The following is a 25,392-nucleotide window of genomic DNA, read 5'->3' on the forward strand; positions in this document are numbered from 1 at the left end:
CATATAGGTTGAAGCAATGCATATACATATAGGATGAAGCAATGCATATACATATAGGTTGAAGCAATGCATATACATATAGGACAAAGCAATGCATATACATATAGGACAAAGCAATGCATATACATATAGGTTGAAGCAGTGCATATACATATAGGTTGAAGCAATGCATATACATATAGGTTGAAGCAGTTCATATACATATAGTTGTTGGATTGGCTTATTGCTCACTTAATGCATAATATCACTAGGATGACAGCATATGTCAAGCTTAAATGAAAGGGAGATAAATAATGATTTCAAACAATGTTGTTGTTGTTTTTGTTGTTGTGGGGTTTAATGCCATTTTTCAGCACACGATAAACTATGCATGGTGGCCAGTATTAATGGTGGAGGAAGAACCCAGGAAAACCCCGGGAAGACCCACCGACCCACGAGAAGCTACTGGCATGCTTTCTCACATACCCACATTAGCCAAATCCTAGACTCGAACACACGCAGACAGGTGAGATGGTAGTGATCCATAACGGAGAGTGCTTTAGACCACTCGGCCACTCAGGGCCCCGATTTCAAAAACAATGTAACTCTTGATTAAACACATTTATTTTAATGTTTTTCTTATTTTCTGAAATGAAGTTCATATACATTAGTGTTGTCTGAAATGTGTCAGTCCTGACATTGGTATAAATGGACTTCCAGTATGATTTGATATTCACTTGTGTAATTTTTGACAAGCAGAGCTATTTGCTGTGTTTACTTGTGTACTCTACTGCTATACAAAGGTTGGTCAAATTAATTAAGGGTAGATATAGGACACAGATGTAAACCTGTCTACAAATGGGTGGACATAAATTACATTGAAACCAGTCTGTAAATGGGTGAACATAAAAATTACATGGAAACTAGTCACCAATGGGTGAACATAAACTTACATGGAAACCAGTCTTGAAATAGGTGAACAATAGAGTATATTCAGGTTGCTGGGCCATGGTCAATTGATAATGGACAGTTTCATTTGAGGTAAAAGAATCTTTCGAGAGCTTATCCTAATTGTAGCTGAAAGATAATAAAAACAGCGTTCAATTGATTCAGTTTCAGTGAATACTTTGGAACACTTATTACTGAAAGTGGCATCTGATTCATTTGAGATAAATGTTAAAACAACTTGTGAAGATTAGTGAAAACCATATTGGTAGCATATCTCAACAACAAAGTTATTTGTCAAATGACCAAGGAAACACTGTCCTCTGCTAGTGGTCAGCATTGTGTTGAGAATGAAGACACACTCGAACTCTTAAGTATTTAATAATTATTGCATTTGACTAACATATTTTTCGTGTTTTATTCTTAGTAGTAACTTATGTACATTTTGTATTCATTGACTTTTAAATGTGTCAAAATTTGGATGGAAAGGTTTTCTTTTTATTTTGATTGTGGCTCCACTGAACCAGAAGTGCTGAAATGGCAGTGGCTGCACTGAACCAGAAGTGCTGAAATGGCAATGGCTCCACTAAAACAGAAGTACTGAAATGGCAGTGGCTCCACTGAACCTCCACTAAACCAGAAGTACTGAAATGGCAGTGGCTCCACTGAACCAGAAGTGCTGAAATGGCAGTGGCTGCACTGAACCAGAAGTGCTGAAATGGCAGTGGCTGCACTGAACCAGAAGTGCTGAAATGGCATTGACTCCACTGAACCAGAAGTGCTGAAATGGCAGTGGCTCCACTAAACCAGAAGTACTGAAATGGCAGTGGCTCCACTGAACCAGAAGTGCTGAAATGGCAGTGGCTCCACTAAACCAGAAGTACTGAAATGTCAGTGGCTTCACTAAACCAGAAGTGCTGAAATGGCAGTGGCTCCACTGAACCAGAAGTGCTGAAATGGCAGTGGCTCCACTGAACCAGAAGTGCTGAAATGGCAGATTTAACTGTATTATAGATTTTGGGATCACAGGAATTTCAAAGACACCTTTCTAGAATATTACCAAATATGGAAGAATTAGGAAAAATATTATATTTCAACACATTCATGTATGCACAATTACTGATATTAAATAAAATGTAGTTCTAAAATTTTATAATATGGTTCACCAACATGGAGTAATCTGTGCCTTAATTGTCATGGCAATATGTCTGATGAAAATTATTATTAATCTGTGTGGTCTTTTACAATCATGGGAGACTAGCACTAAATTTGATAGACAAAATGGACCTTGGGTCTGATCATTACCAGAGGAGGGAGTGGTTCCAAAATGCTGAGCATCATTCAATCCACTGTAGCACACCTCATGGTTTGCTTTGTCTAAAATGTCAACATTACACTGGAGCACACCTCTTGGTTTGCTTTGTCTAAAATGTCAACATTACACTGGAGCACACCTCTTGGTTTGCTTTGTCTAAAATGTCAACATTACACTGGAGTACCCCTCTTGGTTGGCTTTTTCTAAAATGTCAACATTACACTGGAGCACACCTCTTCAGGTTGGCTTTGTCTAAAATGTCAACATTACACTGGAGTACCCCTCTTGGTTGGCTTTGTCTAAAATGTCAACATTACACTGGAGCACACTTCTTGGTTTACTTTGTCTAAAATGTCAACATTACACTGGAGCCACTTCTTGGTTGGCTTTGTCTAAAATGTCAACATTACACTCGAGCACACTTCTTGGTTGGCTTTGTCTAAAATGTCAACATTACACTGGAGCACACTTCTTGGTTGGCTTTGTCTAAAATGTCAACATTACACTGGAGCACACCTCTTCAGATTGGCTTTGTAAAATGTCAACATTACACTGGAGCACACCTCTTGGTTGGCTTTGTCTAAAATGTCAACATTACACTGGAGCACACTGCTTGGTTGGCTTTGTCTAAAATGTCAACATTACACTGGAGCACACTTCTTGATTGGCTTTGTCTAAAATGTCAACATTACACTGGAGCACACCTCTTCAGATTGGCTTTGTAAAATGTCAACATTACACTGGAGCACACTTCTTGGTTGGCTTTGTCTAAAATGTCAACATTACACTGGAGCACACTTCTTGGTTGGCTTTGTCTAAAATGTCAACATTACACTGGAGCACACTTCTTGGTTGGCTTTGTCTAAAATGTCAACATTACACTGGAGCACACCTCTTCAGATTGGCTTTGTAAAATGTCAACATTACACTGGTGCACACTTCTTGGTTTACTTTGTCTAAAATGTCAACATTACACTGGAGCACACCTCTTCAGGTTGGCTTTGTCTAAAATGTCAACATTACACTGGAGCACACCTCTTCAGGTTGGCTTTATCTAAAATGTCAACATTACACTGGAGTACCCCTCATGGTTGGCTTTTTCTAAAATGTCAACATTACACTGGAGCACACTTCTTGGTTGGCTTTGTCTAAAATGTCAACATTACACTGGAGCACACTTGTTGGTTGGCTTTGTCTAAAATGTCAACATTACACTGGAGCACACCTCTTGGTTGGCTTTGTCTAAAATGTCAACATTTTACTGGAGCACACCTCTTGGTTGGCTTTGTCTAAAATGTCAACATTACACTGGAGCCCACCTCTTGGTTTGCTTTGTCTAAAATGTCAGCATTACACTGGAGCACACCTCTTGGTTGGCTTTGTCTAAAATGTCAACATTACACTGGAGCACACTTCTTGGTTTACTTTGTCTAAAATGTCAACATTACACTGGAGCCACTTCTTGGTTGGCTTTGTCTAAAATGTCAACATTACACTGGAGCACACTTCTTGATTGGCTTTGTCTAAAATGTCAACATTACACTGGAGCACACTTCTTGGTTGGCTTTGTCTAAAATGTCAACATTACACTGGAGCACACTTCTTGGTTGGCTTTATCTAAAATGTCAACATTACACTGGAGCACACCTCTTCAGATTGGCTTTGTTTAAAATGTCAACATTACACTGGAGCACACCTCTTAGATTGGCTTTGTAAAATGTCAACATTACACTGGAGCACACCTCTTGGTTGGCTTTGTCTAAAATGTCAACATTACACTGGAGCACACCTCTTCAGGTTGGCTTTGTCTAAAATGTCAACATTACACTGGAGCACACCTCTTGGTTGGCTTTGTCTAAAATGTCAACATTACACTGGAGCACACTTCTTGGTTGGCTTTATCTAAAATGTCAACATTACACTGGAGCACACCTCTTCAGGTTGGCTTTGTCTAAAATATCAACATTACACTGGAGCATACCTCTTCAGGTTGGCTTTGTCTAAAATGTCAACATTACACTGGAGCACACTTCTTGGTTGGCTTTGTCTAAAATGTCAACATTACGCTGGAGCACACCTCTTGGTTTGCTTTGTCTAAAATGTCAACATTACACAGGAGCACACTTCTTGGTTGGCTTTGTCTAAAATGTCAACATTACACTGGAGTACCCCTCTTGGTTGGCTTGGTCTAAAATGTCAACATTACACTGGAGCACACTTCTTGGTTGGCTTTGTCTAAAATGTCAACATTACACTGGAATACCCCTCTTGGTTGGCTTTGTCTAAAATGTCAACATTACACTGGAGTACCCCTCTTGATTGGCTTTGTCTAAAATGTCAACATTACACTGGAGCACACTTCTTGGTTGGCTTTGTCTAAAATGTCAACATTACACTGGAGCACACCTCTTGGTTGGCTTTGTCGAAAATGTCAACATTACACTGGAGCACACTTCTTGGTTGGCTTTGTCTAAAATGTCAACATTACACTGGAGCACAACTCTTAGTTGGCTTTGTCTAAATTGTCAACATTGGAGATCTTAAAAGGAGTCTATTTTTATTATCACACACGGAGTATGGCATATGTTCACAGAATGTGATAATAAATATGTTTTAAAATTATGTTCATATATCTAATCAATATTTAGTAAACATTTTTTACAAGATACAAATCTACAATTTTTTTATATACAAATTCACAAATAAAAATAACTTCTAGTTTTTCTTTGTTTTGGGAATTCAGCATATTCTACAGTGGATTTATACAATGATATAAAAGATATTTGTTTTGTAAACATGGGCTGACCTGTATCATTTAAGATTATTTATGTATGCGCTACTATTATCAAGGACAATTATCGTGATATATGTATTGCAATACAGACTGACTGGCAATTATCATGATATATGTATTGCAATACAGACTGACTGGCAATTATCATGATATATGTATTGCAATACAAACTGACTGGCAATTATCATGATATATGTATTGCAATACAAACTGACTGGCAATACTCAGCTCTAGTACAATGCTGCCTTGTAACTAGGTACATAAATTATATGCCAATAAAAAAGCCTACAAAATGAGTTGTTTTTTTAAAGTGCACATGGAGCTCATCAGGGAGTACTTGAAATAGTGTTTAAATACAGATGACAGTACAAAAGTATACATGACAAACCAGCCTGGTCCTATAAGATTTCATTGTACAAGATGTCATAAAATATAACCTTTGTTCCCTCTTGTCATCATTGTTCATCAAAAGAAAGCTTCTCTTCATTGTTTTAAAACTATGGCATTCTGATGTGCATTGACAACATTTTCAGTTACATTGCTAAATTTAGATTACGACGTCCTATCTCAGTACGTATAATGTCACCATGGTGACTGACACATTTGTTACTTGCTTGTAGAATTGTCAGCTTTCTCTCTTGCTTATTTGTTTCTGCAACATGAATATTTTCGTTTCAGATCCAAGATGGCTTTGAAAAAGTTGAAAAAGCTTTTCAATACCGTACGATTTGTTTCCAAACTTAGACCCTGGTGAGAACTTTCACCATCAGCATGCTAGCTAGCAAGCTTGTTAGCTACTAGCTAGAAGACTACTAGAAGGGTTTTGGGTTCTTATGAACTTATGCTATATCATGTAAACATTGATACAGTGGTATAGGGGATATTTTAGCATGTAAAGTACTGTATTCTTCGGAGAAAAAGCAATTTTTTTATAAAATGTACATCAAACTTCACAAGTTCCAGCTTCATTTGAAAACCAATAATTTCTGTTTAGTCATTATGGGAATGAGAAGTACAAGCAAGATTTACATATTTCCGAAATTGAAGACCATAGCAACATGTAAAATTACGCACCTCCAAAAATGGAGATTTGACAACGGAAGTGTTCCAATACACATCAACAATTTTAAGCGTTGAAAAAAGATATTAACGGCCATTTATTTAAAAGAATTATACTTAGTTTAAAATTACTTTCAAGAGATGTATAGATTGTATAGATTGACTTCATTAAGTCATGAAAATTAACAAAGTAATGGGATCGCATGTTTGGAACTAATTTGTTGTTCTTAACAAATGGCAGACAGAGAAACAGAGTTGATCGGTGTAGGGATAATATCTAATAATTGGATAGTAAACCAACAGATAGCAGAGTTGTTTATTGAGTGACTATATTGCAGGGTACATGTAAATGAGTAAAAATAACTGCAGAGTATAAGTACTGTAAAATGTGTGAAATTCAATCATAGCCAAAATAGAAACAAGGAGAAAGAAAGTTAATGTTATTATGTATATGAAATATTGTACTTAAAATGTTTTTCTTGTGTCTAACCTATGAGGTACTATTATCCTGGTGTTGCATTTTATAAGACTGTGTCAATATAAAATGCTCACATTTAACTCTTGGACAATTTCTTTAGCACTGTTTTTTATATTGCTTTAACTCTTTTTACTGGGTAGCACATAACATGTTCCCAATCAGGTCGCTTTGACCAGCTTTTTTGACACTAATAATTTTTTGAAAATAACAGTATTTGGCTCCCATTTCTCAGAAACTATATAACATAAAACCATGAAATTTGTGAGTGAACTTTAACTTTACTACTTTCTGCTATTCAGTGTACAATAGGTGACATGGACTTTGTGAGTGAGACTTTACTTTCTGCTGTTCAGTGTACAATAAATAGGTCACATGGACTTGCTTGTATATACAATGTTACTTTATTTACTACATGTAGTTTGAACATCTGCAAATAGCATTAACCCAGATCTGATAATAATGTGCTGTTAGATCAGGGTCTGTGGTGTTGTTCTACATAGGACTCTAAGCAACTGTCTGATCTGCTGTTGCATTATGGGAAGGTACATCCAAGTCTGTGGTCTGATCTGCTAATTAATAATAGGAGGTTGTATTCTGAGTTTATGGTCCATTCTGCTCTTACATAATGGGAGGGTATATCTGGGTTTATGGTCCAGTCTGCCATTGCATTATGGAAGGGCATATTGAGATGTGTGGTCTGATCTGGTCTTTCATTGTGGGAGGGCATATCGGAGTTTATGGTCCACTCTGCTCTTGCATAATGGGAGGGTATATCCAGGTTTATAATAAGTATAATAATTATAATTCATAGGATCACTGCCATCTCACCTCTGTCTGCATGGGTTTGAGTCTAGGATTCAGCTAATGTGGGTATGTGAGAAAGCTTGCCAGTAGCTTCTCGAGGGTCGGTGGTTCTTCCTCGGATTTTCTTGGGTTCTTCCTCCACCATTAATACTGGCCGCCATGCATAGCCTATAGTGTGCTGAAAAATGGCATTAAACCCCACAACAGCTACTGTATGTTTTTTTTTCTTCTATGCTCTGAAGAATTTCAAAGTCATTCCTTTCTACCACTGTATCATTCATAATGACATGTACCTTGTTTTCTTCCCCAGGTCTACTAGCATAACATTATCTCCTATTTTAACACATGCTGGAAAACATGTTCCTTATTGCAGTGCTTTTGATTTTTGAATCATGGTTCATCTTCAAACAGTAACACTGCTAAAATCTAGATTTACCTTATATACCCACTTATAAGTCCAATCCAACAGCAAGCAGCATAGACTATGATCACCTGGCACATTTATGCACTGGCAGATCAGAGTCTACATTTTTCTGTTCTGCAGATTACTGATAATACAATGCATAGACCAAGATCTGCCAGTTCATTGTGTGATGAATGATCTGGGTCTATGTACTTTGCAGTTGGATTTAATTTATAAGTGAGCATATATGGTATGCAGAGAAATGATTGTTGCTTAGCAACTTGTCATTATTTTGGTAGATTATGTCATTTGACCCAAATGGAAATGAACGTGTTTTCTAATTAATGCAAATTTAGAAAGGACTAAATAAGATCATTGTTTTCACAGCAATATATTTGTTTCTTTTTCCTTTTGTTTGCATATATGTATGTAAACGCTACTATCATTATAGATGCATTATTTCTATTCTGTCTGTTCGTTCAAGTACCCTGGAAGATGTTTGTGTTGTGTTAGTTTTTCATATTAAAAGAATGAATCATAATACATGTATATTATATTTTAAGGAAGTTTGTAAATATGTTATGGTTTAAGGGATTTTTTATTTTGTGTATTATTTGTTTAGGCTGTCATAAACAGTAACAAAGAAAAAGTGAAGACAACAAGCTTTGTAAAAGTTAACAAATATTTTATTTCCCTAGAAAAACAAGGTAAATATGAGGAAAAAACTTATGGTTTTAAGAATTGAATCCAAAAATAATCCAATAATAATCCAAGAATTAAAAATTACTAATCCTATTAGTATAATAAGAGTTCTGTATGAGCACTTAAATCTTCGTAGGGAAAAAGAATTAATAACTCCATAAGATAGAATTTCAGTCAACTGGTAACAATGAAACACCATTAAGTGTCTGTGGTAAAAAGCCCAAGCTGAATAAATTCTGTATAGATGTCGGTATAAAAATCTGAATACTGCGCAAAATGGATGTCCAGATGAGGGTCAAGCCTCCGGTAAAACCAGAATTTCTAGAATATTGTAGAAGCTATATACGATACAAAGTTATATTGTTAGGTGTTGATGACAAAACTCACAGGTCAAACTAATTTCTGGAAAATGTCAAATTCCAGTAAACAGAATTACATTACTTTAACATGTAATCAAAGAAAATTTAAAACTTACAGACAAATTAAATCAAATATAAATTAAATCATATATACATAACAGTATATATATATATATATATATATATATATATATATATATATATATATATATATATATATATATATATATATATATATATATATAATGTTACCTTTGAAATATTTTTTCTTGTTTTTGTATCATTTCTTGAAAAATCACCTTTTCATCTCCAGTAGCTTTTTATAATTACTTTTTTACAGCATACACCAGTAAATAAATCCAGAAATTTATCCCTTAAAAAAAAACGTTTCTAAAGAGAACAATGTGAGACCATGGGTTAGATTTCATGGAATTGTGCAAATTTGTCTTGATAATTGGAAATTTTTTAAAATTAAGTATGGCATTTATACGGCACAATGAGTGGAAATTCCATTAAATTAAGCATGGCATTTATAGGGCACAATGAATGGAGTGACCTATACAGAGATAAAATTGTGTGATGATTTAAGTTATAGCACATCATAAAAAGCTAAAGATGAAATAGTGTGGTGTTTGGAAGAAGTTATTGCACATCATATAAAGCTAAAGATGAAATAGTGTGGTGATTGGAAGAAGTTATTGCGTATGATTTAAAGCCAAAGATGAAATAGTGTTGAAAAAATAAATGTATTGTTTTCTTAACTATCGCAAATAGAGAATTCCATGCAGGTGACTCAAGAGTTCAATGCTACAACAGATCAAGAGGAGGGGTGGCTTGGTTACCATTTCTCTGACAGTCTCTTTGTCAGGAGGGGCAGCTTGGTTTCCACTTGTCTGACAGTCTCTTTATCAGGAGGGGCAGTTTGGTTTCCATTTCTCTGACAGTCTCTTTATCAGGAGGGGCAGTTTAGTTTCTTTTTCTCTGACAGTCTGTCAGGAGGGGCAGTTTGGTTTCCATTTCTCTGACAGTCTCTTTATCAGGAGGGGCAGTTTGGTTTCCTTTTCTCTGACAGTCTCTTTATCAGGAGGGGCAGTTTGGTTTCCATTTCTCTGACAGACTTTTTATCAGGAGGGGCAGTTTGGTTTCCACTTGTATGACAGTCTCTTTATCAGGAGGGGCAGTTTGGTTTCCACTTGTCTGACTGTTCATCAAAATGAGCAGCTTGGTGACATTCATTTTATCAGTTGGGGCAGCTTCGTTTCTTCTTTTGCGACAGTCTGCTCATCAGGTGGGGCAGCTTCCTTTTTGCTTGTCTGACTGCACATTAGGAGGGGAATCTTACTTCTTGCTTGTCTGACTGTACATTAGGAGGGGAATCTTACTTCTTGCTTGTCTGACTACATTAGGAGGGGAATCTTCTTGCTTGCCTGACTGTACATTAGGAGGGGAATCTTACTTCTTGCTTGTCTGACTGTACTTTAGGAGGGGAATCTTCTTGCTTGTCTGACTGTCCATTAGGAGGGTAATCATACTTCTTGCTTGTCTGACTATACATTAGGAGGGGAATCTTACTTCTTGCTTGTCTGACTGTACATTAGGAGGGGAATCTTCTTGATTGTCTGACTTTACATTAGGAGGGGAATCTTACTTCTTGCTTGTCTGACTGTACATTAGGAGAGAAATCTTACTTCTTGCTTGTCTGACTGTATTAGGAGGGGAATCTTACATCTTGTTTGTCTGACTGTACATTAGGAGGGAAATCTTACTTCATGCTTGTCTGACTGTACATTAGGAGGGAAATCTTACTTCTTGCTTGTCTGACTGTACATTAGGAGGGAAATCTTACTTCTTGCTTGTCTGACTGTACATTATGAGGGGAATCTTACTTCTTGCTTGTCTTGACGGTCTGTTCATCAGGATGGGCAGCTTGCTTTCCACTTGTCTGACAGTTTGCTCATCTCTAAAGCAGTTGACTACTGTGGCTAATATTTTATACAGTCTCAAGTTTACATTTTGCATTAGATACCATATATAATTGCTTGTAAGTTGATTACATCTGCAAACTATGCAGAGATCTGCCATTGCATAATATGCCAGTAGATCTGGGTCTGTGCAGTTTGTAGTAATCAGTAGAACAAACAACAAAGACCCTGATCCACTAGTGTATTATCGGATGGCAGATCAAAGTCTATGTTCTTTGCAGTTGGACTCGATTTACAAGCAAGCATATATGGCAATAATGAATTGGATCAACTTTTGACACTGCCTGCAAAGGAGTCACAAAAATGACTTGCTGTTAGAGACACAATTACTGGAAAATTTATTCATGTAAAGCTGTATAAATCTTAAATTATGTTAATATTTTCATCCAGCATAAGAGGCAATGGTGTCATTGTCAACATTTTAACTTAAGATTTTGTTTTAAAGATTTTGAAAGTGATATAACTTAGCAGTTTCTTTATTCAAACAAAACGTTAGGACAAAATTCAATTATACCTAAAGCTAGTAACTGATGTATGTAGAAACATGTCTTGCATATTTAACACCTTCACAGGCTTGACACTATATCCCTGTGAAACCCTTGTGTGTATATATACCTAGCAGATTGTTATACAACACATTGTTATAGAGTTGTGACTCATATTCATTGATGGTTATGCATTAACGCATTTTGGATGGGTATCAATTATTTCCTTCATACATTGACAGTGATTCATTTGATGCTCCACTCTGAATAAATTATATATTTGTAACAATACTAAGTTTGTTATAGGTGTGATGAGCAAATCTTCACTCCAATTTAGTTCTTTCCATCTTTTGGTGCAGTAATGTAAAATAACAGTGGATTGACATACAAACCTAAACTATGCATAGGTTGTAACTTGTATCATTAGGACTACTGGTAGTCATATTTCACCATGAATTAAGCACTTAAAGCCCTTGTGGATGTGAAATCTTTTGTGTGTCAGTGTGTGCGGATGGGCTGTACAGGCCCAAATAGTTTGTTGTCTGACATTGAATTGATAACGTGGTAGAGTCTTGATACATGGGTGAAATTTCTTGTTCTTCATTATATTCATATTGCCTCTAACATGTAATATGTTTGGCATCAGCTTCTTGTAAGTTCACTTGTAAAATATTATCATAGACTAAACCTGCTATAATGAACCTTGCTAATACAGATTCTTTCATATAACACCCACATTGTACATATAGAGAATAATTCATTGCAACAAGCATCACATTATAATAAACAATGTATATGGAATCCATGTTGTTTGTTATAGCAGGGGATAGATATAACTTTCATAGAGGTAAATATTGATTAATCCTGACACTAACACGTTTCGAGTTAACATGTATTCTAGAACTTAATGTATAATCATTGATTAGTCTTCATATGCCGTATTGTTTTCAGTTTCATTTTACATGAAAATCTTTAATTAATCAGCAGCTGTGTTTTCTTTATCAACCATTTTGATCTTAGTTTGACTTATAAAGCCTGGGGCAAAATGATTGTTTCATTTTTCAGTACAGTCCTGAATTCTTCACGCCATTTATCATGCATCAAAGTGTAAACGATCAAGTGCACAAACAATGTTGGTACTTTTTTTTAATTTTATTTGTACTCAAGCTCCTAAGTCTTGGTTGGGTTTGGATTTACATTGTTACATCGTTACTAAACATTTTTTGTTGGTTATTTAGTTTATGCGTCAAATATCTATGCATACAATTTTATGTCTGGTTGACACTCTTTGTATACATACATGTAGTCATCTTTGAGACTATCTAAGATTCATTATTTTTCCATCGCCCATATTATCTTTCTTTCGCATTTTAGGCATCATTGCATGGTCTTGTTCATTAATTGCACTTGTATTGTTTAGTTAAGAAAATTTTTCAGATTGTGAATGTTCTGACATCACCCTGTGCACTTAATCTTGCATGGGAGTGAACTTACTAATCTTGATTGCAAGTTTATCTTTTGGTGATTTAATCATTCCTGAAATATTAAAGGTTTGTTTCACGTTAAGGTACCTTGTATAGTACTTGGAATTACAGGCGTCCTTTAACATTTCAGATTGAACTAAAGGCATCCTTTAACATTTCAAATTGAATTAATGTCAGTGTTTAACATTTCAGATTGAATTACAGGCATCCTTTAACATTTCAGATAAAATTACAGACATTCTTTAACATTTCAAATTGAATTACTCGCATCCTTTAACATTTCAAATTGAACTACGGGCATCCTTTAACATTTGAAATTGAATTACGGGCATCCTTTAACATTTCAAATTGAATTAATGTCAATGTTTAACATTTCAGATAAAATTACAGACATCCTTTAACATTTCAGATTGAATTACTCGCATCCTTTAACATTTCAAATTGAACTACGGGTATCCTTTAACATTTCAAATTGAATTACAGGCATCCTTTAACATTTCAGATTAAATTACAGACATCCTTTAACATTTCAAATTGAATTAATGTCAATGTTTAACATTTCAGATTGAATTACAGGCATCCTTTAACATTTCAAATTGAATTGCAGACATCCTTTAACATTTCAAATTGAATTACAGACATCCTTTAACATTTCAAATTGAATTACAGGCATCCTTTAACATTTCAAATTGAATTACAGACATCCTTTAACATTTCAAATTGAATTACATTGAATTACAAACATCCTTTAACATTTCAAATTGAATTACAGACATCCTTTAACATTTCAAATTGAATTACATTGAATTACAGACATCCTTTAACATTTCAAATTGAATTACAGGCATCCTTTAACATTTCAGATTGAATTACAGACATCCTTTAACATTTCAAATTGAATTACAGACATCCTTTAACATTTCAAATTGAATTACAGGCATCCTTCAACATTTCAAATTGAATTAAGGATGACTTTTGATTTATGCCAAAAAGATTTACACCCTTTCATTTTAACTCCCATGATAATGAAGAAATAATATTCAGTTTGGGCCACTGTACTCATTTTTATACCATTGGTGGTGCCATGTGCTATGTCTCACGTGCAGCTCACCTACATACATTGACATACTTTCAATTTGCGCCATAACCTCATGAATGCATCTATTACGTAAATTGAAAGTCACCAGTACAGGTATATTTAACATTAAATTGAATTAAGACATCATTTAAGTTTTTAAATTTAACTTGATAATATTATATGTACTTTGCAGAACCTAGACAGAAAATACGTTTCCTAGAAATTGAGAAAATTAAAATCACTATAATTAGGGACACAGTAGAGCTGTCCTGAAAGACCAACCCTTCTTAAGAAAAGGTTGTCTCTCAAGACAGGTTGTCTGTCATGACAGGTCATTGCACTATATAGTCAACTAATCTGTGCATGGAGAACCTGGTTTTTCAAGATAGGTGATTGTTCATAGTAGTGGTCTCTCAAGACAAGTTTTACTTTCGTAATAGGAATCATTCTATAAAGTATTATATTTTGTAACTGATTTCTTGGTTGCTTCACAGTGATCGTACCATAATTCATCTTTTGACCCTAGTAATTTTATACATATTGTTTCCATCGATTGACATTTACTTTATTTGAACATGAGTCTGTGTAGTTAAAGTATAACATAATTTGATAAACTTGATTGTGTTTCAGTTTTAGTGAGAGTTATTTCACTGTGAAAGGTGCAGCACTCATCCTTCCACAGAATGATTACGAGGGATTCTACACTCGCAGACTCAACACTAGTAATGGAGGTACTGTAAATTAATTTTCTTTTGTGGGTATCTTCGTTTTCATGGCTTTAAAAAATTCCTTTTTGTTTGTAGTGTAGTCATTAGACAAGCTTCAAACACAAATAAGCAAAGACATTTTATGTTGGGTAATTTAATAAGGGGCATGTTGCAAACATAGAATCTTTGAAAACAGCTGCTCCTTGAACAAACAAAATTCATTGTACTAGGGTCATGAAAACTATAAACCTTTGGGTCTCTATATAGACATGTTAATCTTTAAAACAAATAATAGGATCTATGCACTGTTTAAGTTGTTAATAGAACATAACACATTTTTAATTTATTAATAGGACATATTACATTTTTAAGTTATTAATAGAACATAACACATTGAGTTATTAATAGGACATATTGCATTTTTAAATCATTAATAGGACATATCACATTTTTAAGTTATTAATAGGACATATCACATTTTTAAGTTATTAATAGAACATGACACATTTTTAAATTATTAATAGGACATATCACATTTTTAAGTTATTAATAGGACATATTACATTTTTAAGTTATTAATAGAACATAACACATTGAGTTATTAATAGGACATATTGCATTTTTAAGTTGTTAATAGAACATAACACATTTTTAAGTTATTAATAGGACATATCACATTTTTAAGTTATTAATAGGACATATTGCATTTTTAAATTATTAATAGGACATATCACATTTTTAAGTTATTAATAGGACATATTACATTTTTAAGTTATTAATAGGACATATTACATTTTTAAGTTATTAATAGGACATATTACATTTTTAAGTTATTAATAGAACATAACACATTGAGATATTAATAGGACATATTGCATTTTTAAGTTGTTAATAGAACATAACACATTTTTAAGTTATTAATAGGACATATCACATTTTTAAGTATTAATAGGACATATTGCATTTTTAAATTATTAATAGGACATATCACATTTTTAAGTTATTAATAGGACATATTACATTTTTAAGTTATTAATAGAACATAACACATTGAGTTATTAATAGGACATATTGCAATTTTAAGTTGTTAATAGAACATAACACATTTTTAAGTTATTAATAGGACATATCACATTTTTAAGTTATTAATAGGACATATTGCATTTTTAAATTATTAATAGGACATATCACATTTTTAAGTTATTAATAGGACATATTACATTTTTAAGTTATTAATAGGACATATTACATTTTTAAGTTATTAATAGAACATAACACATTGAGATATTAATAGGACATATTGCATTTTTAAATTATTAATATGACATATCATATTTTTAAGCTATTAATAGGACATATTACATTTTTAAGTTATTAATAGGACATATTACATTTTTAAGTTATTAATATGACATATCATATTTTTAAGCTATTAATAGGAGATATTACATTTTTAAGTTATTAATAGGACATATTACATTTTTAAGTTATTAATAGGACATATAATTTTTTTCAAGTTGTTGATAGGACATATCTTGTAGGTTATTAATAGGACATGTCAGCTTTACATGTCATTAATAGGACATGTCAGCTTTACATGTCATTAAATGCCATATCAGCTTTTTAAGTCATTGATAGGAAATGTAAGCTTTTTAAGTCATTGATACAACATGTTAACTTTAAAGTCATTAATAAAAACTTAAAACTTCATCACAGTTGATCAAACACCGGCTTGTAAGTCCATGCGAGCTTATGGTATGCTATTTTCAAAACCAGAATTTGACATCTTAGCATGATGCTCTTTCAAATAATGCTGATTCACAATCAATTAGGCCACCATTACTAAAAACAGAAGAATCTTATTCTTTTCAAGAGGGGCTTGCCAGAATTTCACCTAATTTGATAGAAAGTACCCTGGCATGAAATGCTTTCAAATTCATTAAAATGGTGTCAATCCTCCATCAAATATGGCTGCTATTACTAAGGTGAAAAAAAGTGTTTAAACAATTTCTTCTAAAGAACCACCGAGTAGTTGTTGACCAGAGTTTACAGCATTCTGGCATGAAGTGTATTTGCTGAGATGATACTGATTCATTCTGGTGATGTAGATCCACCATTCAGTGTGGTCACTCAGTCATGTCTCAAAAACCTAAATATTTTTTACCAAATCTGACTGAAAGGATCATGTAAGTTTGTACAAATGATTGCTAGTCAGTCAGTCAAATGATGCCAGTCTGTCATCAGTTATGGCCACTATTAAAAATAGTAAACTTATCTTTTCATCTAAAAAAAAATGCTTAAACGTTTGACTAAGTTTCATAGAAAGCATCTTTGCTCGAAAGAGTTTACTTTTATACAAATGGTATCAATCTCCCATAAAATTTGGTGGACATTGCCAAAACAATATAAAAACATTTACACATCTTTACCTTAAAAATATGCTTGACCAAATTTTACCAACTCTGAGAGAAAGCTTACTGGCAATATTTGACAGGTGATGTTGATTTGCTATCAAACGTGGATAAAGTTATAAACCTGGAGAAACCTTTAAACAGTTGTTTCCATAATAAATACAATCAAAATGTTGCACCCAGGATCCCAAGGGCAGGGGACACTGGCCCCATCGCTCAATTTATGGGACATACAACATTTTAAAAGAGATAAAGGAATATAGAACTTTGTAATGTAACAGTAGTGTTAAAAAGGGAGATAATCTTATTTGCATCAAGTTTTAGAATGTTAATGTTACTAATGCCATGCCAGCTTTGTTGAATGCACCTGCGGTTAAGATGCAACACTGAACAGTATTGAAAGAAATACCTGCAGAATACATATGACAGATCCTTATTTTTGTAGCAATTGTTCATGTGAATAATCTAAGGCCCACATTGGCCTCATGGCCTGTCTCTCTTGTTTGCCTCGGTCAATTGTCAGCACAAGTTAGATAATTATTTTTCCAATAATATTTGTCACCCCTTTTTTCATTATTCTATTTGATGAACCAGCCCATCTTGATAAATATGGAAATGGGAAAAATCCATCAAATTTTAATGTACCCAGAACACAGAAAATGTGGGCATAACAAATCAAAGTTGGCAGATGAAATTTTTTGTTGTCATTTATTTATAATTCAATATAATTCTTTTGTAGGAGATATACAGAAGCATCTTCAAGCCATGTTCTGTTGGTTACGACCAGAAGACACAATCAAACTGGTAAGCTACATGCCAAACCATATCAACCTTGTTATTTTCCCATAGACTTAGAACAAGAGATGTATGTACTTTTATGTAGGCCTGCCTACCAAGAAAATTTGTAATGATCTTAAAGTTTGTTTATGCCATTCAACTCTTTACACATTCATGAAGCAATTCCATTTTTTGCCAGCACATTTTGATGCTTCAGGCTGTTTGTGCCTACTCCAAGCCATTTTGTTACATGATATGCATTCCTGTATTTTGATGTCCCTCCATGAATATGATGTTATCATTTTCTATGGGACCCTGAGTGGCCGAGTGGTCTAAAGCGCTCTTCGTCATGGATCACTGCCATCTCACCTCTGTCTGCATGGGTTTGAGTCTTAGGCTTGGCCAATGTTGATATGTGAGAAAGCTTGCCGGTAGCTTTTCATGAGTCCGTGGTTCTTTCCAGGGTTTTCCTGGGTTCTTCCTCCACCATTAATACTGGCCACCATGTATAGCCTATCTCGTGCTGAAAAAATGGTGTTAAACCCTGTAACAACAAATATAACAACAATCATTTTCTATCCATGATATGGAACAAATTCATAGGCACCTGTACATAGGAGCATAGATTATGTCTCTAAACATGTGTTTACCTTCATCCGTAAAACTTAATAGCTAAGCACTATATGTTTTTCCTCCCCCATTCCCCCCACGCAAATAATTCTGCGGGCACCCCAGAACAGATTGCAGGGATGAAGTGTTATTGTGTTGATTGTATATTGGAGACACCTACTTGTTTTACCTTTATCATTTATTTTATATACATTTTTGTTATGCCATTACTACTACTTTCATCTGTCCATCCATCCTTCTATCTAGTTTTTGCTCTGAGGTCCCTGTGGAGGGTCATTCATGTTCCATGAACATAAATCCTCCTCAAATACATTAACTGATCATAAAACATTTTGAAAGAAATAAAAAATGTTCTTGCACAGGAGAAAGAAACATGGATACTCTGCGATATAATTAAGGATCTTCTCAATACTCAAATAAGGAACAAATGTATGGAATTTATTGAATCATTAGGCCTAGTCCAGTTGGTCAATGAGCCCAATAGGGTAACAGAAAAATCAAGTACTCTTATTGACCACATTTATACCAACCTAACAGACAGTGTGGCTTGTGTTAATGTATCGAATGTTGCTTTTAATGACCACTATCCTACTTTTTTGACAAGAAAGGTTAAATGCAAGAGAAATAAGAAAAATACACACAAAATGATCACTTACAGATTGTGCAAAATTTTAATGAAGAACAATTTTTCAGTGACCTATACAAAGTTCCATGGAATATGATCCAAAATTTGGTCGACATAGATGAAGCTCTGAGGGTGTGGACTGACTTATTTATGGATGTAGTCTCAAAGCATGCACCACTGAAAGTACATCGAGTAAAGAATGAAATCCAACCTAATTGGCTTAGTACTGAAATCCTAGATGCTATAAAAACACAAGACCAATTCAAGGCTATGGGGAAACCATGCACAATATAAAGTATATAGAAATAAAATAACAAATATAATTAAAAAAGCTAAAAAAAACTTACTATCAATCATTGCTTGAAAACAAAAAAGAGCAACACAAAACTCCATTTGGAAAGTCATCAATGAACTCCCTGGAGGAACAAAGATCAGACAAATAAAATTCACTCACTTCTGGTAAATGACACCATATTCACTGATGGCACTGACATTGCAAATGATTTCAGTGATTTTGTCACCAACATTACCACAAAAGTAAAAGAACCAGTGATAGAAAACAACTTTAATGAACTGAAAAAGTTCTGCAACTTTGTTAAACAAATGTCTCAGTGAACTTGATACCAAGAAAGCTACAGGACTGGATCAGATTGGTCCACGACTAATTAAATCTTCTGCCTCTGCTACTTTAGATAGCATAACATTCATAATCAGTTCAAGTATTGCAACCTCATCTGCCCCCAAGATCTCACTAACTGATAAATAGCTTCAGGCACTTGACCAAGGTAGAATAATAGGATCTGTATTTGTAGATTTCAGGAAAGCTTTTGACATGGTGGATCATGAAATCCTTTTAAAGAAACTTAAAATATACCAATACGATGAAAGCACAGTTAGATGGTTTACTTCATACTTAAGTGAGAGAACACAATATGTTTATATAAATAATGTTATGTCTCAACCTGGAACAATTAGATATGGTGTACCACAATGCTCAGTTCTGGGTCCATTGCTATTTATTTTATTTAGTAATGACCAACCACTTTTACTAAGACTCAATATCATCTACAGATCTCTATGCAGATGACACAACATTGTCAAACATCCAAAACACAAAGCATGAACTCAAAATTTCTTTACAGAATGCCCTAAACAAACTGCACAACTGGTGCACATGCAATGGCATGGTGGTAAATGCAGTAAAAGTGGACAAATCTTGATAGTGATGAACTATGTCTGACATGGAAGAATAAAAATTTGCAAATGGTCTGTCATGATAGACTACTTGGTGTTTTGGTAGATAATAACCTATCATGGACTGAACATATCAAACATATCAGTAAAAAGGTCAATTCAAGTTTATGGCTTTTCAGTAGGATAAGACATGTTCTTCCTGAAAGAAACAAAACTATTTTATAACAGTTACATACAATCCTATTGAGACTATTGTAATACAGTATGGGGTAATTCAAATGATAAAAGTATAGCAAAGCTGGCACATCTTCAAAAAAGAACATTTGGGCTAATATCAATCCAGAAAGAATGCATGGAAAATTTAGCTGGTAAGTTAAAAATATTACCTATTAAAGACCGAATCTGTTTGAGAAAAGCCAAATTAATGTACAGGATATCCCATAATAGTGATCCTGAATATTTACAATCACTGTTCCAGTTTAGGCTACCTGGTAATACTCCCCACTTGTGATCCATGTCTACCAAACAGTATCAAATTCCCAAACCAAATAAGGAATTATTTTAAAAAAGTTTCCAGTACTCTGGAACTTTGCTCTAGAATAGTATTCCAGTTGAGATTAGAAATTCTCACTCTATTTTCTTCTTCCAAACCCAATATATCCAGTGGCTTCAGAGATGCAGCTAAAATAAATAAATTCCTCTGTATGAGGGCTTCAAGGTAGATTAGTTCTTAGCTAATTGTGTTACCATCTTTAAATCCAAAAAGAATGTCATTATTATTATTATTATTATTATTATTATTATTATTATTAAATAAAGATGTAATAGTACTGAAACACATTTCTGTTTGGACAGATCCAAAAATTTACTTCAACTATCGATTAGAATTTACTGTGCCATATGACTAACTGTATGTCCTTGTTTAAAAAAAACAAATATTCGAGGACATCATTTGTATATTTTTTTTCCTGCCTATCAGTATTACAGATAGTGAGTAAATGTTTTTTAAATGTCAAAAATTCTTTTTTTTTTTGTTTTACAAAATGGGAATTCTTGGACATATATTTTTGTGTGGAAATGGTAGATATAAACTTATGCAGTGAACACATGTTAGTAATGTATTTTTTGTACATAACCTTATTCCAAAATTCAAAGTTTGCTGTAATCATCCTCTGTTTTTGTGAAACGTTGTTTACAACTAACTGGACTGGTTCAAAGAATGGCATATTCCTATCTGTATTATGAAAAATCTTCAACAGCAATGTTCAAAATGTCAAATGACTTCACATTGCAAACTGGAAATGTAGAGCACATATTTACAAATGGCAGACTTGCTGTTACGGACAAAGGGTGAATGTAGATTGAACTAAGCAGTTGCTTTAATGTTGACTGAGCTACAGTTGTTGTAATGTAGACTGAACTGAGCAGTTGCTTTAATGTTGACTGAGCTACAGTTGTTTTAATGTAGACTGAGCTACAGTTGCTTTAATGTTGACTGAGCTACAGTTGCTTTAATGTTGACTGAGCTACAGTTGCTTTAATGTTGACTGAGCTACAGTTGCTTTACTACTGCAAATAAACTAATGATTTGCTTCATAGTTACGTTGTTGGATTCATTTTCTCAGCTGTATAGTTAGTTATGGGTATAAAGACTTCAGTTTATTAGTAATGGGTATCTTAATTAGATCTGTCATGAAAGGCATCAAATGACATCATTATACAGTAAAGAGGCTAGCTTCAATATGCATCAGTATGCAATAAAGGTATCTTCATTAGCCAAGGTGCCGATATGATAACCCTATCTACACCTTGGCAGATCAAACATATATTGGTGCTTTGTTCTAGCGATGTCTATTAGATTTCATGAGTTACCTCCCTTAGAATGTAGTGCCAACTAACCATTAGCATGGTGCATTGTACATCAGCCAAAAATGGTGGGGGCAATTGACCAAAAAAAGATACTTTGGAAGTTTAACATCAAAAGTATGACTATGTACCAGACGGAAGCTGTTACAGGTGTGTTTGAGTGAATGCTATTTGTGCAAACATGGAACAGCAGTGGAAAACTGCTTGTTTTTATCAGTCCATGCAAGTTGTGTGCTCCCCTTTTCCCCTTGAACAACTTAATTTTAATTGGATGTGGTGGATTAGTTCCAAACCATAGAAATATCTGCTTGATATACTGCAAGGTTTAGATAGGGTTATCACATCAGAACCTTGGCTAGCTAAGATGGCAGTAAAGGGTTAGTAGAACAATTGATATAAACTAACAGGATATCACCTTATGGCTTAAAATAAAGAAAAAGTATTTTTTTTTTTAAAGGAAGTATTGTTAGAGAAAATGTAAAATTTCAGGCCAGCATTAAACTATGTCTTATGTTGAATTAAGGATCAGAATTTCTGTACACAGTTATAGATATTTGATTACAAAAGCCAGCTCCAACTCCAAGGTTAGCTCCCTTATTTTTATTAATTTTTATTAATATTCTCCTAATGTATTAAGACCAGGTAATGTAAGAACAAACTAATGTTATGAGTAAAATCTGTTGCATCAATAATTCATATGCAATCATAATATTAGGTAGTCACCAGAGCCTTCTCTATAGTTACACCCTTTGAAGATTATGCACATCTATTCCGGTAAGCAATCATAATATTAGGTACAGTCACCAGAGCCTTCTCCATAGTTACACCCTTTGAAGATTATGCACATCTTTTCCAGTAATGACTGATGATTGACAAGATTAGGCAGCAGTCCCTTCTATCCAAAGGGAGACCATTGTCAGACTCGAAAATTGTTTTTTTTATAGCCCTTTTTGTTGCCAGGTTTATTTTAAATTAGGATGTTGGAACTTGCAAGTTAGTGGATGTTCTCCTAATTTATTATGATCAGGTAAGCATTATCAAAAAACAACTGAATTCCAAAACTTCGGTTTTAATTTTGTCAGAGACACAATGCACAGCTTTCTAAAAGATGACATTTTGGCATTTGAATTTTGTGTGTACTTAATATTTTATTTAATGATATATTTAATTTACATATTAGGCTGTCAGATTGGAGAGTAACAACCCAAAGTACATCCGTTACATGGTGGTGATGTCATGCAGTGGTTGCCATGATACAGAGGAAGCGGCAGTTCTGGGACTCGATCTTAACGATGAATTAGCAACAATTGGACTTGTCTTTCCCATATGGGCTCACACCAAACTGGATCTGGAAGGAGATGGGTAAATGCATATAATATTGACAGTATTAAAGGTCTTCAGGAATATTTTGGTCTTCATTTAGAAAAAGCACGTAAATCATTGTTAGTATGTTTCAGTGGTATCAATATGTGACTTGTGGAAAAGTCAGCTAAAAGCCAAAGTTGGAGATTTTTTTCATGTCCCTGCTACTTGCAGCTGGGGCATCTTTATTTGGTCTTGTTGGACAATCCATCAGCATGTGTGATTGTTTGCAACATTGTGCTCTTGTAGACAAATAATATTTGGTCTGGCATATTTGGATGCATTATGTAGATGACCTAATTCAGTTTTAAGGCCATTACAGTAGTTTTTGATTATTTTGCACATTTTTAACTTTTTTTAACATGGACTTTTTGTTGAGCCCATGTTAATGGGAAGGGTGATATAGCAATCACTTTTCCACCAGCAGTGTTGATGTCAACAGTTTGTTATGGCTTTGGTTAAAAAATTCATTTGTTTGTATTTCCTGAGTCCATTGGTATAGTCTCATTCTACTTAGACAATTCATTTTTTGACACGTTTGCTTGGTCCTTTAATCATCTTAGAGTCAAGGTCACAGCCCTAGAAAATCTGCTTTATTGTTTTGGTTAAACCTTTTTCATTCCTTGATGTTTCCAAAACCTCTTGTTGGATTTTCTTTATTCACGGGATAAATCATTATGAAAGTAAGATATATTTAACCTTGAACTGGTTCAAGGTCACAGTTACAGAAAGTATGCATTAACTTAAGGCTTTGGTTAAAGTCTCTTTATTTACTTTTATTTCCATAATTCCTTGCTGAATTTTCTTTATACCTGGAACAGAGTATTATGAAGCTAAATCAAAAAGTGACATGCTCTCTTGACATTTTGACTCTGGGGTCAGAGTTGCAGTCATCAAAATTTTCAGTTTGGTTTTGGTTCATTTTTTTCATTTGGTTTCTGCACAGTAACTCATGTACTCCACCATCTACAGTTATTAAACTCAGTGGATCGCTCGCACATAGGGTAAAGAAGAACCCTATTTATGTTTGGTCAGAAGGTCATAGGTCATTTGCCTTGGCATTAAAGAACATAAGTATGTTGCTGGGCCTTAAAAAATCAGTCCAAACCAAGATCACTCTAATTGAAAGATGAAAAGCCATTTCTGCACAACAGCTTAAGTTGTCAACTATCTCTAGTTACCAAACTAGGTGGAATGCTTACATTTGGGTTAAGACAGAACGGTCTTTTTTATAGTTAAATGGTCCAAGATTAATGTCACTATAACTGATAAAGCTCGAGTTTTCCACCAAGTACAATTACCAGACATGCATGGTTTGAAATTGCAGTAAGGAAGAAGCTTATCATGTTTGGGGTCCAAAAGGTTACAGTCACCTTGACTGTAAGAATAAAATGGTTTCCACACAATAACATTAATTCTATATCACATACCAGGACCAAACTTTGTGGATGGCTTACACTTGAGGTAAGAAAGAAGCCTATCAATTTTGGGTTCCAAAGGTCAAAATTATCGAGACTGAAAGAAGAAAAATGGGTTCTGAACAAACATTTGGTTGTCAACCATGTACCTTCACCAAATTTGATGACTTGTAAGTTTGTTAAGCCTCTTGACTTTTTATTCTGATTACAGACTGTGAAGCGAAAGGAAGAAAAATGGTATTTACATAATAAGTTTAGTCCTAGTCCACTTACCTTGGCTTGTGAATTGTTTGCACTTGAAGAAGAAGTTTGAAAGAGTACCTGTTGATTTTCTTGTCTGAAGGTGAAAGGTCAGGGTCATTGTGACTCATAGATAGATTTTGCAGAATAACCTTTGATTCTTGGGTCTAAAGATATGCAGTCATTTTGTTGGTCAATCGTCTCCAGAGTCAGCCATGACCTACTAGTGTCTACATAGATGACTATTAATCATGGGTTAGGCATTATTTGCCTTTCACTGTACTTGTACTTGGGT

General features: G+C 34.2%; 1 protein-coding gene across 3 annotated transcripts in view; it reads left to right on the forward strand.

The window, feature by feature from the left end:
• The window catches only part of LOC149775105 (uncharacterized), a 149,861-nt gene that overhangs the window by 49,902 nt on the left and 74,567 nt on the right, over nucleotides 1-25,392 (forward strand). For 2 of the 3 annotated variants that reach the window (XM_089944049.1, XM_089944051.1), the window contains exons 3-6: nucleotides 5,712-5,783; nucleotides 14,498-14,598; nucleotides 17,725-17,789; nucleotides 23,258-23,439. In XM_089944049.1, the coding sequence (XP_089800175.1) occupies nucleotides 5,712-5,783; nucleotides 14,498-14,598; nucleotides 17,725-17,789; nucleotides 23,258-23,439 (420 nt within the window). The remainder of the gene's footprint in view (nucleotides 1-5,711; nucleotides 5,784-14,497; nucleotides 14,599-17,724; nucleotides 17,790-23,257; nucleotides 23,440-25,392) is intronic. The other variant, XM_089944050.1, reaches the window with a different exon arrangement.

This window comes from Sinohyriopsis cumingii, chromosome 19, assembly GCF_028554795.1.
Source record: "Sinohyriopsis cumingii isolate HCF-2022 chromosome 19, ASM2855479v2, whole genome shotgun sequence".
Taxonomy (NCBI): domain Eukaryota; kingdom Metazoa; phylum Mollusca; class Bivalvia; order Unionida; family Unionidae; genus Sinohyriopsis; species Sinohyriopsis cumingii.